This window comes from Podarcis cretensis (genome assembly GCF_951804945.1).
Source record: "Podarcis cretensis genome assembly, chromosome: 9".
Lineage (NCBI taxonomy): Eukaryota > Metazoa > Chordata > Lepidosauria > Squamata > Lacertidae > Podarcis > Podarcis cretensis.
The window spans coordinates 39006429-39023086 of record NC_137178.1 but is presented as its reverse complement, the minus strand read 5'-3'; the positions used below and the strand labels follow the sequence as shown (position 1 = coordinate 39023086).

Genomic DNA, 16658 nt, shown 5'->3' with positions numbered 1-16658 from the left:
AGGGAAATGAATAGTTTACCGTTCATGAAAAAGCTGCCCTACACATTTGGAAGAGTTTTCTTGGAAAGGTTAAAAAGTTCTAATCAACTTGTGTACATTATGTAGAAGTTCCATTTTCTAAACTCTGCAAAAGAAAGTTTCATATTTAATGGGAAATCATGAATAATTCCATTTATTATCTACTTCCTCCTTTCAAAGACATGATCTGGATAAAAGGCGGGGTGAATAATTTCAAAAAATACAATACATTTTTAATGGGAAGGTGCAAACTACAGATTCTCATGACTATTAGCAAGTGTAGAGGAAACAGAATTTTACTTGCAAAAACTCATCAGATTCTTGCAAAGATAAAATACAAGACATTATTTAATAGAGAAGAACGCTGTGAACTGAAGTTAACTTTGTGTAACTTGTTTTTGCCGAGTTTAGTCCTATTGTTTTCTAAACCTTTCTTTTATCAATAGTTCAACAATATTTAATAGGAAAAATTAGGGCAAAAGTTAACAACTGTGTTTTATTTGTGATGTGCACAGAGATACTATGAAAATATTCAGAATGTAAAATGATACAAAATGACAAGTGGGAATTTCATTGTCCTAGAATTTATAGTGAAGCTTCTTTCTGAACTCCGTCAGGCTTGCGCGCGCGCTCTCTCTCTCTCTCTCTCTCTCTCTCACACACACACACACACATACACACACACACACAAACCCCGCAATTAACTACAGTAGTACCTCGGGTTAAGTACTTAATTTGTTCCAGAGGTACATACTTAACCTGAAACTGTTCTTAACCTGAAGCACCACTTTAGCTAATGGGGCCTCCTACTGCTGTTGCTGCGCCGCCGCCGCCGGAGCACGATTTCTGTTCTCATCCTGAAGCAAAGTTCTTACCCTGAAGCACTATTTCTGGGTTAGCGGAATCTGTAACCTAAAGCGTCTGTAACCCGAGGTACCACTGTAATTGTGTGTGTGTGTGTGTGTGTGTGTGTGTGTAAGTACACACACACACACAGAGAGAGAGAGAGAGAGAGAGAGAGAGAACACACTGAAAACCAAACATGAATTGTCACTTTGATGTGCTGCATATGTATTGCCTAACCTTTTTCTTTCAATGTTCCTGTTATGAAGCAGAGAGGGTCTAGTAGTGTCCCGGTTTGAAAGACAGTGGTCTTGTTCAGAAGTAATGAAAAGCTATGCTTATGAAAATTAGCATGCATAAGCCTTGGGCTTTTATGCTCCCCCTCTCCTCCCTCCCTCTATGCATGAAAAGAGTTGTTAAGACAAATCAGTTTGTTGAGTTTGGACTTGATGGAGAACTATTTTGAGTGTTAAAAAGCGAAAGCTTTCCGTGTGTTTTTTCCTTGCATGCTAAGGGGTATGTAAGCCAATGCTGGCGCAGGCTTGTTCTGTGAATAACAATTCATGGTTTGTCATTTCATCTGAACTCAGCCAATGAAACAAAGCCACAAGCAATTAAGGTACTATTCCTGACGTGGTGTTTTTTAACCTTTCAAGATGCCTTCACCCCGGTATGGTTCCCCTTTAGCACATACATAGCCCAACAAGACAACAATGAGAATCCACCAACAGCATACGAATCAATCTGGCTAACCTGATCCAAAAATACACACACACACACACACACACCTCTCACTACAGCCAACCAAAGACAACCAATCACAACCTAGGCCACCCCTAACCTCCCTCACCACCAAGGAAATACAAGAAGTGAATAATAGTAAGAGAGCCCACCCAAGAGACACTGACACAAAACCCCACACATACACTAAGTAGAAGAATTGAAGCATAACCACCCAACCCCACACCACTCCCAATCTTTTCTTCCTAACCTAACACTGCATGCAACACTAATGTCTCACAACAAATGAAAGTGATCTGTAGACAACACAACTTGAAAAAAGAGACAATGCATGTATTTTTGTAAACTAAGAAATCTTTAATGAAATATATTTTAAAAAATAAATAATTGAAAGGTCAATTTGGCTCCCTACATCTGAATGTATTTGGAATATACTGCTTGTTAGGACACTTGCTTTTATTCAAAGGGATGATCCGGTATGAAATGGCTTCCTTAAAATTTATAAGCAAATTCTTTTCTTCACCACCTTAAGTGGAACTGTGGGTTTCTTTGACACTTCATGTGTTAAATTAACATAGCTTAACTACAAAGATGTTATTAGCAATGACTGCTGTTCCGAATTGGTCACTGTTCTTGTATATCTTTGGCCTTTTTATAGAAATATTACAGACACAGTGTTACACCTTGTTTTATGTTTAACTCCTTCTGTAGGTACTTTGATTTCTCTCTGTTTGTCATCTAATGATAACACGTCATGCAACAGAAATAAACTCTCAAGTCCACAAAGATTATGCTACACAAAAATTCAGTCTTTTGGGTGCCACAGGAATCTTTTTGTTTTTCTTTTGTTAAGTTACTTTGCATTAATAAAATATGATACGTTCCTTTATTAAGTGAACATATTTAAACTTCAGAAACATGTATTTCTCACATCTGCAAACAGAAGTAAAAAAGAAGTTGATTTTTGTGGAGAATAGCATTTCCTCCCGGTGTTGATAAATAAATAATACTTTCCCCCAGTATTTCAAATTGAATTGGCTTAATGTTGGAATATTCTAATACAAGCTGTTTCTTATGTTTTAATAGCACAATCCTATCCATGTCTATTCACAAGTAAGACCCATTAAATTCAATTGAGTTTACTCCCAAGTAGGTGGGTATTGGTTTTCAGCCTAATCATCTACTTATCCCAATTCCAAAAGATTCTAGTTGGAATTAAGTTTTGTTTGTTACTGCTGGGGCTTTCATTCGCATAATGAAAAACTGAGAGATAAACAGGTTTCAAAACTGAAGTTTCATTTTACCTGTGTTAGCAAATGATACATTCATTAATTTGCAGTCATTTAATCTGTGACTTATTTAGGATGGTTACAGTTGATTGGTTCTTCTTTCCCTGCATTACTAAATTGAGATGCATATATTTACTGATTAAAGACATTTTACTGACATATACATCTTCAAACATATTCCATACATCCAAATGGTTAATTTAGTACAAACATCATTGTCCTTCTCCTGTAAAGGGGAATTTATAAAAAAAAATAAACAAATTAAAAGAACAAGGGTAGAGCAATGTAAAAGGATCAGAATTTGTTTTATAGTAAAAAATTCAGAATTACAACAGAAACAGTTGGAATTATGCTATTTATAATCACTTAATTTCTATTTAATCCAATAATGTACAGCTTTTTTACAACAATATCCCTTGAAGTGTGGATGAACTGCATGACTACTAAAAGTGGCATAAGATTTATGAGACTGAAACTGGATGCTCATAATCAGAAAAATATCTCTCTGTTTAATTGTTCTATTATGAAAATATCCAACAGTGTTTGGAAGTTAAAACAACGTTATCAAAAGATTGTATACGCTCACTATAAAACCTTCTAAGTTTATTGAATAGTCTTTTGTAAAAGAAATTAAGCAATATAAAAAACCAAAGTATATTGTAGTGCTATAAATAAAGCTTGCAATGGCCCATTGGTTATTTGGTTTTAATTAAATTTGTTTCATAAATCACAGAAATCACTAAGACCTTGAGGCCACTTAAAGAGATCTCTGCTTGAAGCTTGCAGGTGCCCGTTACAGTTACCTGGGGGCTGCTTAAGGTAGAAGTGCAAGTTGCAGAACAAGAGCTATATTTTTATGAGAGTTCTGGGGCTAAAAACATATCCAGGTTTCTCCAGTAAGCAACCACTGAAGGAAACAACAAGAAGTCATAAGTATTTTATTTCACTCTTACAAAGAAGGGATCCTCCCTTTTTAACAACTTGATCTCAGTTTCGTCTTCTGTCATTTAGTCACAGTTGTCAGGGTCTCGTAAGATAACTTATTCAGGACCCAAGATGGTTGATTCGAAAGACCCTACTCAGTAGCTTATTCAGGCAGATGCCTCACAGAGTGCAATTAAAAGCACCTGCTGGAAGAAGGAAAGGTCCACTTTATCAGAAATTAGAAACTTGCATGCTGGAGTACATCGGTTTTCAAGGGAGAGGCAAATGGCAGAGATCAATTCATCTTCTAGTAGCCTCACTTGTATCCTCTACTGCTAGCTTCCTCTGTCATTTTTTTGGGCCAGGCTTTTGAAGCCCCAAGCTCCACCTTCTAGTCCCAAAGTGGTCTATTTGGTGGAGAACGATATCTGAAATGTGCAGAGCTCTTGCATGGGTTTCTGCGCTTTAGAATAGGGAGGCTCATCAGCTGAAAATTACTCCTCAGCCACAATTAGGTCTGAGCTCTTCTTTCCATCATCAATTTGGATAGTTTTGAGGGACACAATCAGGCAGCATTTCATAATCCTCTGGCCTTGTGGTAAGTAATGAAAAATATTTGGGTCCCCAGAAATCTTTCCCTGAACCCTTTACTCAAAAGCTAGTCTTTCTGCATAATAATAAATGTTATGCAGAAAACTTTAGCCAGCTAAATAGGGAAGAACAAATATGTAGATATGCTTCAAATGACAAGCTTCTAGTAGTAGTTTGAAATCGTCCCGGGGAGTCAAAACATCCCATTAGGCTATAAAAATTATATGAATGTGTATTACAAGATTTGCCTTAAGGTCTCACTGCAGTGTCCTAATTTAGAAATGGTTAAAGAGTTCTTATGTTAATATTTTGGGAGTATTGATCAATACAGTGTCGCATAGTTTCAGCAAACGGTCACGTCATAAGCTTGTGTTCACGTTGAGATCAGTGGGAAAACTCTCATTGATGCTCTGAATGTGAATCACACACAATGCACTTTGTATTTACTTTTGTTCAACAATGCTGTATTGTGCTGGGTATTACTTGAATAACCAGATTTAACTGCAATATTGCTAAATTTCCAGCAGATGCCCCCAGAGGCCATTCTACCTATCGAAACGGTGTTTTTAAACACCAATACCTTTGAATTTCATTTCTTCCTAGAACAATGTGATGCTGATTAGAATTTTCTAATTGGAACAAACAGCATGGTTATAACAAAATCTTTGCTGTTTCAAAATCAGCTCTGATAAGCAGCATAAGAAATAAGACAGATGTTCAAAACTATGTTTTAGAAGTAAGAATCTCACTTGTAAATACATCGTGTCAATTGTGTTTCTTTGCATTTGGTGGGTATCTGTACTTCCTCCCTGTAAAAGCCAGAATATCCCAAGTATGAATTGATTTTTGGGCTATATATGAGTAATTTTCCTTCTGTCTAATTTGATGGTATATGTATAATACAGGATCATTGTCAGTTGGTTAAATCCTATCAATAAAAACCACGGGGATAATTTATTTTATTAAATTGTCAAATTAGAGACAATACAAGTTTTTTTTAAAAAAAATCTCATGTTCTGAGCTACTTATTAATTGGCTGATCAATTGCTCCATCAGGAAGTTGGCTAATTGCCTATCCTATACAGCCCACTCAGAAAGAAGAGAGAGATCATCCGGAGACGGAACTGGCACTGAGTAATATTTGTCCCCAAAATTCCAAAAAAAGATAAAGATAAAGAGCAGCCTATAGTCCCTTTACTTTTATTCTAAGCTTTTTGAACACCTGATCCTTTTTCAGTGTCTTTCTTCAGAATCCTCTTTTAATTCCTTCCAGCCTGGTTTCTCCTCACATCACCCTGCTGAAATTATTCTCACTTCAAGGAAGCTTCTGTCCAGCTGTTTATTATGGACTTGGTACTGATCATGCTTCCAAATTTTTCACACTGTCCACATGATGTCATCATCCTCAAATTGCATTACAAATCAGCAACATGGCTGGGTAACATCATGGGCTATGCAGAAAGCCTTTGTGTACTAATCCATTGCTGAGAATAGCTAGTATGTCTGGGAAGGGGGAAGGTAAACAAACAGGCTGTCTTTCTGCTGACAGATTCAATAGGGGTCTTTTGGTGGCATCTGTTTTCATCTTGGAAATAGGCATGTTCTACGGAATCACCTCTGCCCCTGAAATATAAAAAGTTTCTATTTTGCCAATTGTGACATATGCTGGTAATATTTGTTCTTATGCATTTTCTGAGACACACCTGTGTGCATACCCACAACATAAAAAGGTAGAGCAGGGCAGGAGTAATTGAGGGAAGGAACAAAAAACCCCACACCCAGAATATTTTTCATTAAGCTCTCCTCCTCTGGTGTGGATGGGAAGTGATGGCATAAAAAGAAATATACATAATGAGTGAAAAAACAGGTGTGTATGGACATTTGCATATCAAATGTGTTAGAACTGCCCCTTTCCACAATAACACCTCTGTGTTGAAGCACCCTAATTTCTGATAACCTTCTCTTAGCTAAATATTAGGTTATTCTGTCCTCCTTGACTGATTTTTTTTGATACTGTACTCTTTTCCTTGCTTTAGGTTTTAAGCATCCTGTTTTTGCTAGATTTGTCTTCTTTTCTGTTTCTTTTTTAATTGTTTCTGTTAATATAATAGTACTTTTAAAATCCCTTTCTCTTTGGAGTCACATGACACTCTTTCTTAGGTCTTTCTTAAGTGTTAATTTGACTTCCCTTGTTTGTTCTTTTAACACAAACATATATAGAGAGTTTTATTCTACTGAGCTACAACTACATATGAAAACTTCCATTTTTTTGTTTAGCTAATAATCTGTGGCTGTTTTATTATTTTCCTCATTAATGTTTTCTTGTTTTTTGAATTTATCCAAAAGTGAAGTCTTAGTTTTGCATCTGTAGGGATTTCTAGTGGTCAAGAAGAGGAAGAACCCTAAGGAACCATTTCCCCTCAGTCTCCTCTTCCCAATAATATTTCTTGTCTATGTCCTCAGATACACCTCTCCAGAGGCTCCCTTATCTCTGGGGGCCCCATCTTCACTACTATACCAATCCTAGAGGCCACAAAGGACTTGTAGGGAGGTTTCTGGTCTAAGCTCTATTTAGATCAGTGCTCACTTAAAAGGGCCATGCTCTAACTTCTGCAGCATGAACCTTCAGCGGACCCTTTTACGTGAACATTGATCCAAGGAAGAGCCTAAGACATACACCTTCTATAATATTTCAGTCTTCAGTAAGCTGCAGACCAGTTCTGGAGCCAGCATTCTGGCCTTCTTAGTCTTGTTCTGTCTACTATTCTCACTGTAGTTCCTCTGGTCTTGACATATTTAAATTACAAAATCCACACTGTTGCCTTTCTACCATGCAAGCTCTGTAACCCATGAATGGCTGGGGCCACATGTATTGCACAACTTTACTGCCACCGTCTGGTAATTGGCCATGTCACCATTGCTAGGAGAGCACACTTGGTCAAGCCAGAATGTCATATGTTATCTCTTATTTGTCCCTTTTTAATTTACTTATTTCTTACCTGCTGACAGTGTATTCTACAGGTTAGGTAGAGTAAGGTAGATCAGGTAGAGATAGAGGTAGAGTTAGGTAGACCAGTCAGCTGATGCTAAGGAGCAGGATGGTATTGGAAGATAGACCTTTGCCAGCCATATGGCCTGCTCTGTGTCCCTAAGCTGGCTTGCTATCAGGTGTGGTGAAAGATGGTGCCCTGTCACCAGTAAATAAGATTCAGCTGCCGACCTAGCTGGCTTGTGTATGTGGAAGGGGAAGAAGCATCATATGCCTTGGGCCAGCCCTGTGCCTTTTTGCATGATATTACATCAGTTTTCCTTTAAACTGTTGTGATGTATTTTATTCTGCTGGGTCTTTTCTTTAGTTTTCTGCAGTTTCCTACTCTTTTCCTTTGTCTCTGTGTCCAGTAGACCATAAACTTTTGCAAACAGGGCTTGTCTTCAACTTTATTTGTTGTCCAGTGCTTTTTTAAAGTACTTCGCTAATGTTTGGTGTTGTGTATAGGCTTCTGGTTTCAGTAGTAAAAATGCAGTTACCATTGTCCTTGGAGAACTTGTTTATAAAGCGATGCAAAGATCTTCTTGCTTTCTTTAACAACATTACTAGTTAGTAAATAGCAGTGCTCTGTTCTGAAATTTACTTTGTATATAAAACCACATACTAACCATTAGGGACTGTTATCAAGTTCTACTGCTTATATTAAAATATGATCAGAGCAATATTTTTAAGCAAAATCTGTTTCCATGCATGTTTCAATAACAGGAACAAGTAAAAATGCACGTTTCTAATGTTCAAGTGTATTTTAACGATACAGTATTGAAGGGCAGCACTTTCTGTAAAATTGGAATTAACTGAACTTTTAATCAAAAAATCAACAATTAATATTCTACAGTTGGTTTGATGTAACATGAAAATGGCCTTACTATAGCAGAGTAATATGCCTTGAAATATGTACCATCTCTTGATAGTGTTTAATTATACATGTTTTAATATGAATATCTGTTCCATGTTTATTATTAGAATAACTTTGATATACATTCTTCATTGTATCTCTGTGGATATGTCATTTGGTTTTAAAATTAGGTGGAAATTATGAAACTTCTGTGTTACTAAATTAGTCCCAGCTGAAGACGGATATTGAACACAGGCAAATAATATGTAAGGAGTCTAGTTCTAACAAATACTATGTCAGACATTTTAAACCAAACCACCATAACCTCCAGCAAAACTATTTAACATATACATTGTTTTGACATGCAGTATATGCTTAGTTTTCCCCACTGCTCCCTGGTTTAAGTAAACTCTAAGCTTGTGTTCTAGTGAACAAATGCCACAATGTTTGGGTAAGATCCCCCCCCCCCCCGTAGGTTAACTCAGTTGACCTTCATGGCTGATTTCAATTGCAGAACATTATATTTGTAATGCAGTTCTAGTAGAAATAGTATTAAAAGCCTACTGCGGCTTTCCTCTGTTGAAGATGTGTGGGCATTTACCAAGAAAAAAAATGAGTTGGTGAAGGGAACACTTGTCACACTTTAATCACTGGTGCATACTGATTGCGTGTATGTGTAAGTAATATCTGTGTGTGTATCTTGATCTCTTTCAGTGGAAGTAGATAATTCACATTTAAAGGATTAAAACTGGCCTTTTTTAAATTCCCAGTTACCGGAATTCATACAAGAAGAACATCTGCATAGACATGCTGCGACAGGGTTATCACAAGTCTTTCGCCGAGCTCTTTACTCTGATAGAGCACTGGAATGCCTTGAGGGAGGCTGCAGGGCCTGGGTCAGCCATATGGCTGGAGAAGTCCCTAGCGGAACAGCCTGATAAGCTGGATCAGCTTCACCACTTCCTGACCAGGGCTGAGGCAGCCCTACGATCAGGTAAATAGAGGAATTCTGGGTAATGGAGCAGCAATGTGTGCCTGAGGGGAGATTCCAAATTGTTTCATGTATGAATTTGAAACATTACTGGACTTTAGCACATTTCAGCCTTAGTCAACTGTATTTATAGAATAAATTGTGGGTAACACTGAATTATCAGACTTACAGTTAATACTTAGGTGACAAAATGAGGAGTCTTTCCCTCTTTCTTTCTTTCTTTCTTTCTCTCTCTCTCTCTCCCTGTGTGTGTGTGTGTGTGTGTGTGTGTGTGTAAAGATGTCACCAGGATCCCACTGATAGATTTAATTAATATCTCAATTACAATCACTCTAGTGTTTTCCCTGCTGTTTAGTTTTATGTATTGATTTTTAAAATTAAGTACTTGCTATTGTATTATATGTTTTTATCTAGCAATTAAAGTCAGTTTGGTCTAAAATGGAAGACCCAGACTGTTCTGTGCATGATGTTTTCCTACAAGTTCCAGGACAAAGTTATTTTCTTTGTGTTTAAGAATGGGACCATGACTGCTAATATTCTTTGATAAAGAATGTATTCAGTTGTTGAATTCCTCTGATGGAAATTGTTGTATTGAATATGGTCCTTCTAGGCTGCAGTCTCGCATCCGCTTAACACACCAATTTCATTGTGAAAGTAATTTCACTGTGTTTGTGGTGAAGCGTTGCAGCAATAAGACATAGATTTCTGAGGAAAAGCCTCAGGACATGCATCAAGGGCATTAGTAGGTAGGAGAGGAAAGGACTGATGGGGTCAGGGTGCAGCAGGATTGGCTGTTTTGGAATGCATGGAAAGGTGATCTTATATCCAGACTGCAGGTGGAAATGAGGTTGAAGGAAGAGGCAGGACCTAAATATGGTATGGTGCCACAAAGAGTTTTCCATATTAGTTAATGGAGAATGCTGGGCACACTGTGTATAAGAATAGGGGCTGTAGTCCATTTAGATAATGTGGAAACAGGCAAAATTGCAGCAGCAAGAAAAGGCTGGTATGAATCAGAGTGAAGGGGAGCATTTAATACTACATTTCATAGGATATGCTATCAAGTTTTAGATATTGTAGTGCAAAATGCTTGCAAGCAACTTGTTTGCCATGTACTCCTCTGATGTGCTTAGTAGACATACAAACAGGGCTAGTTCGTACAGAGTCATCCTCAGTAAATCTTCCTGAGTGCAGAGTTCAATATTATTTTACACAATATTGAAGTCCTAGTTTGATATCCCTATATGTGATTTTCTCCAAATGGTTAGGAAGATGCTGACTCAGTGGCGTAGCGTGGGTTGTCAGCACCCGGGGCAAGGCAAGTAATTTGCGCCCCCTAACCCGTGGATTTGCGCCCCCTAACCCGTGGATTTGCCCTAACCCCAGATGTTGCGCCCGGTGCGACCGGCCCCCCCTGCACCCCTCACGCTACGCCACTGTGCTGACTGTATTATTTTAATGGCTCAGTCTGTCATGTTGGGAGCTAGGACTAGTTTGCAGGCCAGCCTAGGCCTAATCCGTAACATAATGACCACCTTTTCCTCCATCATGCACCCTTCCCACAAGTCTATGAGTTGCTGGTTATTCCCAGGTGCAACCTGGTTTACCCAATATGGCCTAAACTATACAACTGCTGAACTGTGAACTCTTTAATCTGTCTACCTTCTCAGAAGCCTTCATTTTACTCACAGGGTTCATCACTTCTGTAATGTTTCAGTTTTAGGCTTTCTGTTGTTAGCTTGAGGTTTAATTCAGAAATGGACGGACAGAAACTAAAATGACAGCTTAGAAAATTTGCAGGAAAATGAACAATTTTAGATTGTGCTTATAAAAATGTTCATCACATGTTGAAGACTGGCTATGTGGAAGACAAAACTTTTGTTTTCTAGAAAGTGGACTAACCCATGCTAATAGCATACTGTGATCGACAAAATTTTGTTTTGAACCCAAAGCATGCTGAAATATAATGTGGGCAATTATCTGGGAGAGCAGTACTGTCTCTTTTTTTATACCTGTCTGTGCAGTAGTCTAAACAATGTAAAGAGACAGGCTAAAATAAAAAAATTGCTCTGCTTTATTCATATGACTCCAGCACATTTGGCCAGTTTGTGTCCAAAACAATTATACTGAAACGGTTATCTTTGTGCACGACTTATTCTTATTCACTGAAAGGAGAGACACTTGAGGGTCACATTAAAGTTCATTCAATCAGGGCTGCAACAGTAACAATAGTCAGCCTCAGGTCACTTCTATCTCTTGAGAATTGTAGGGTACTTACCTCAAGTTATTTGCATAATTTTACAGAACTCTGCAGCTTTGATATTCAGTAACAAAGAGCAGATAAAGCTATCCTGTCGTATGTATTACTTTATTCCAATTAGCAGTCACTCCATTTTTTTCTTTGCTGTTTTTGATCTGTTTACATGGGATGTACTTTATGATACCATTTAATAGGTTTATTGCTACTTGCATTCGTATCTGCTGACACATATCGCATTAAAATGCAGCTGGGTGACTCTGAGGACTGGAAATGCAATATTGAATGCAACACTTGTGTGTCTCTGTGTGTCTGTGTTGCACTGCCTCCGAAGTGGACATGGTGGCACCATTTGATTTAATATTTGCATGGCAGGCTTGTCTTTAAAGCTAGAAGAAGACAACAGCCTCCTTGCCCTTTTGCTGTTTTCTGCCTCATACAGTACTTCTTAAGGAGACAGCATGAGCATGTAATTTCATTTGATTTTCTCAAACTAGTTTCAGAGAATAAGCACTCTTCCAAGCAGTGACACTAAGGTAAATGGGAAACTCGCATTACCTCAGGAGGGCCTCTAGGAAGGCAAAAAATAGCTGCTGCAGACCATTCCATTCACCCAGTAAAGGAAGACCACAATAAAGCTGACCAAGACAGGCAAGGGAATCAGTCAAGTGAAGATTGAGTCCTGAATGCCAATGAAAAGGTGCATTTGAATGGGGGAGATTTGCTCCAATAAGTACTGTAAACAATAACATTCTGCCAGAGCAGTATGATTTTCTCATGATACCACCAGATATTCCTGCACAAAATATACTGAGCTACAATATGATTATTTATATGCACACCTTAAAGCTGTGTGCAGGGTGGAGTATAATAATCATGCCAGAACTGGTTCTTATTAGTTGTACTTCACAGCGAAACTGAGATATGAAAGCTAGGAGCTAAATGTCATCTTAAACCTAGGTTATGGGTGCTGCAACAGAACGTCCAGGCACTCTTTCATACAGCAAGAATGCAAAGATGAAAATGAATGGACTGGAGCTAAAATCTTATATTCATTTTTCACATGGTCTAGTCCTCACCTGAAGACTACAAAAAACAAGGCCATACTTCCCCTGCCCCCCTCCTAATATTCTTATGAGGGTCCCTTCTCCAGTCCTCAGAGAGTGGCAGAAAAAGGTCCTCCTTTCGTTCCAGCAGTGGCCATTTTAATCTGAAATCTTAGGCAGAGTACTGCTCCCAAAGCTCAGAAACTGCTCGCATTAATGAGAGTTTGGGACGCTGTGGGGCGGATGGGCTATACTATAGAAATTTACTTCATTGTGCCACATAAATTCATGTTGCTATCAGAGAATATTAGGTTCATGACAAGGAAGCAAAAGTATAGAAGAGATTATGTTGAAATTGGTATTTCAGAACAAATTCAGTTCTTATGTTTCTATTTCAAATGCACATCTATTTGATAACATTTGATTTCCTTTAAAATTATTATTATTATTATTATTATTATTATTATTATTATTATTACCTGCCTTTCACCAGCAGGTCCCAGAGCAGGTTGCAGCAATTTCAACTTCAGCATTAAAAACAGTTAAAACAAATTACAGGCAATGACCGTTTTGCGCAGGGGTTATGTTCCTGACCCTCATGCAGGTTCGCGGGATTCGCATAAGCCTGCTGCTCCCTGTTATGCCCCATTACGCTTCCACCCCGTCTAATTCCCTTTTCCAGCCCCATCTGGGTTGCAGTGATGCGCACGCATGTTGTCGCACGCAAATTGAATGTGTGCAAAACTGTTGTTGCTTGTACAGTAGCAGGAATGAGGTTGGGTCCTGAAAACCCACATCTCAGATGTCAAAGGCCAGGGTAAAGAGGTGCATTTCCAACATCTTCTGAAAGCCAAATGGTGAAGGTGTCAGACACACCTGTGTATAGAGGGCATTCCACAGTTTCTCTATACAGTATCCTCAGGCAGCAATATTTGAAATTGATCCAGTACGGATGGAACAGACTGTGTATTCTGAACATAAGAGAAATATTATGCCTCTCTGTGGGGTTGATCTTGATGGGAGGTTGAATGACCCTGGAAAGGAGATCTGGCTCCAGTTGCAATTGTGTTTGCCAGTGTGATACTTATATTTTTCCCTATAAGTGTAGATGGCTGCTGTTAAGGCATGTATTTAAGGGCAATGTTAGGCTTTGAACTTCACCAGCTTCCTGACCTTTGTGATCCCAATTTCTTGGGGAGAGAGGTTTTGGCCCACCTCTGTCTAGCTCAGGGGTATGTGTGAACTCTTAACAAGCATATGATCTACGTAAATACTGCCCAGAAGGGATAGAGTCCAACGAGATCCATAGAAAGAAATTCAAAGTCTTGAAACTTGCATATTTATTTTTAAACTTTACATCAAGAAAGTAAGCATAGAGTATATTCTATCATATCTTAAGATTTAATTTCTTTCTTTTCACTGAAGAATTCTATGATGAGGTGTATTGTAACCAGCTGAATTTGGCCTATTGCTTCAACAAACCAGAAGACAGATGGCTAAGGAATTACTTCTATGAACAATGCTACAAAACTGCTCAGCTGATTAAAATAGATGGCGGAAGAAGAGAAGCTGAAGCACATTCAAATATGGGCCTTGTGTATGAGGAGCAAGGTAGGTAACAGAGAATATAATTGACTGCATCGAAAATTATTGGCAAGGTCCCTAAAAATCTGTACGTGAGCAATAAGGTTGTAAGGTTGTAGGATGTGGCATCTGATGCAGAATCTAGCAGTTTGGGTATATTTCTTTTCACGTGCTTTCTGAGGGAACATCAAAATTTGATGATCTTTGCTGAAGTGACAAAACCATCAAAATAGCATAAATTCTAGTGACCAATAGTTAGGACTGTGTGCAGATGACGACTCAATGAACTGTTTGGTAAACACCAATTTTGTTTCTAAATTTTGTTCTTAACAGCCGTGGAATCTACAGATGCAGTTACTAAGTAGCATTGCCCTTTATACAAACACAGAGTTCACATTTTCTTGTGTTGATTAGTGTGTGGCAATATTGCACATATTTCTGTTGAGTTATGGCTAAAGAATTCTCTATAATGGCAAAAGCTGATGCAGACTTGATTTTCGTCGGTTTCATTTTTAAACTGTTTCACCTTTCAGAGATCAAAAATGAAGTTACTTTCAGAAAATTATATAAAAATTAACATCTTCAAAGATTCTTGCTAAGTGGGACTCTCTACCCTTATTAACCCACTGCCTAAACTCTGTTTAATGCATGGTATGAGAAAGATAATTTAATATTTAAATATATTTACGGCAACATTGCATGATATACTAAAAAATGATACACTCCAAAGGTCATAATGAAAACTTGTTCAGAAGAAGGCTACAGAGGTTTTCAGACACCTCCCATTTACTGAAAAATAGCAATGGTGTTCAGTCTGTTCTGATTGGAAGAAGCACCAAACCTGTTTTTAATAACATTTTATTTTCACAGGAAAGTGAAACATTGTGAAATAGAAGTAAGAAAATTCTGATTTGCTCTGAGGGAGTAATTTGTGGCTGGAGCATCTGTAGGATTTCTTCACTTAATAAAAGCTAAAGGAATTCAGCTACAAGACTTAACTGTAGGAAATGATTGAAGGAATGTGAATTATTGCATTCCATATAGATTACTCCTTTCAGTACACTTTTCTTTGCAATAGTCTACATTACAGTGGGATCTGTTTATTTCAGCATGGAATTCCTTTAGATGTTAGTGCCTTTTCACAGAATAAAAATGCCAAAAGAATAGATAGTATATTAACAATATAAATAGTAGCAACACTTTAAAACAAATAATATTGCAGGCCAGATACTTCACACAGCAGTGAAAAGCCAGAAATGAGGGGTGAGGCAAGCAATCTCTAGGGAGAGAATTTCATAGTCTAGGATGGCCACAGGAAAGGCTTCCTTTCTCATTCCTGTTAACCTCAACTGAAAAATGCAATAGTAGCCTATTCAGAAAAATTAATGATTGGGCAGATTTATACGGATACAAGCAGTCTTGTAATTATCTCTTACTAACCCATTTAGGATGTCTTTAGACTGAGCCTAGAAACAAACCAGAAGTCAATGGTAGCTATTTTAACAAGTGTGTGTGTGGTCTTAATGAAAAGCCTTATTCTGCACCAGCTATAGTTTCTGGACACATTTCAGAGGTATCCTCATATTCACAGTGCATTGCATTAGTCTGGTCAGGATGTGTAACTAAGACATGGATCACCATGGCCAAATTGGACATCTCTAATGAGCATAGCTAGCCCTTCAACCTTGTCTCAACTGACACCTAATCCTAAGGGTCAAGTCTGAGACAAAATTACAAACCAGAGTCTTAAAGAGGACTGCAATTCCATCCAGACTTTGTATTCTCATATCAGTCATGCTACTCTGTCTTGCTTGGAATAGCCTTCAATTAATTCACCTGTTGACAGCAAAGTGTACCTATTGGCAGCAAAGAAATTACTGTAATATTTTGTAGAGAAGTATTGTGTGCCAATGTAATGCACTTCCAAATTTATATTCTGACAATGTTTTAAATGTTTTAATTCTGTATACGCTTATGTGGTAGGAAGTCCCACTGAACTCAGTGGAACTTACAAATAGGCATAGGATTTTGCTGTTAGGTACATTCGGATGGCAACCCCTCATTGAAGCCTATTTTAGAATTACATTTTCACTTTGGAAAGTTGTTACCAGTCTTCCACCAAAATGCAGTGACCCAATTCATGCGTAACACTGAGCTGAACCATGGCTCAGCATGAACATGTGAGCTCCCAGAGGGAAGACTGCAGCTGTTTTGCTCCTTCTGAGGCATCCTGCTGCATTGCTGTGAGCAAAGAAATGGGTTGACTTGGTGTATCACTGAAACCTGGGCTCCTGATTTGTTTCACTGCAGGCAAAGCATGAATAGTTAGCAATAGAACAAACCTTGGCTACAGCTTGGGGTTTGTCTATTGTGAGTCAAACCACGAGCCCGGGTTCAGATAATACTCTAGGCCAGGCTTCCTCAACCTTGGCCCTCCAGATGTTTTTGGCGTACAACTCCCACGATCCCTAGCTAGCAGGACCAGTGGTC

The 16658-nt window shown here is 38.2% G+C and overlaps 1 protein-coding gene across 3 annotated transcripts in view; it reads left to right on the top strand.

Moving 5' to 3' along the window:
* The window catches only part of TTC29 (tetratricopeptide repeat domain 29), a 125000-nt gene that overhangs the window by 18542 nt on the left and 89800 nt on the right, over positions 1-16658 (top strand). For all 3 annotated transcript variants that reach the window (XM_079990614.1, XM_079990613.1, XM_079990615.1), the window contains exons 5-6: positions 9061-9284; positions 14010-14195. In XM_079990614.1, coding sequence (XP_079846740.1) covers positions 9061-9284; positions 14010-14195 — 410 coding nt within the window. The remainder of the gene's footprint in view (positions 1-9060; positions 9285-14009; positions 14196-16658) is intronic.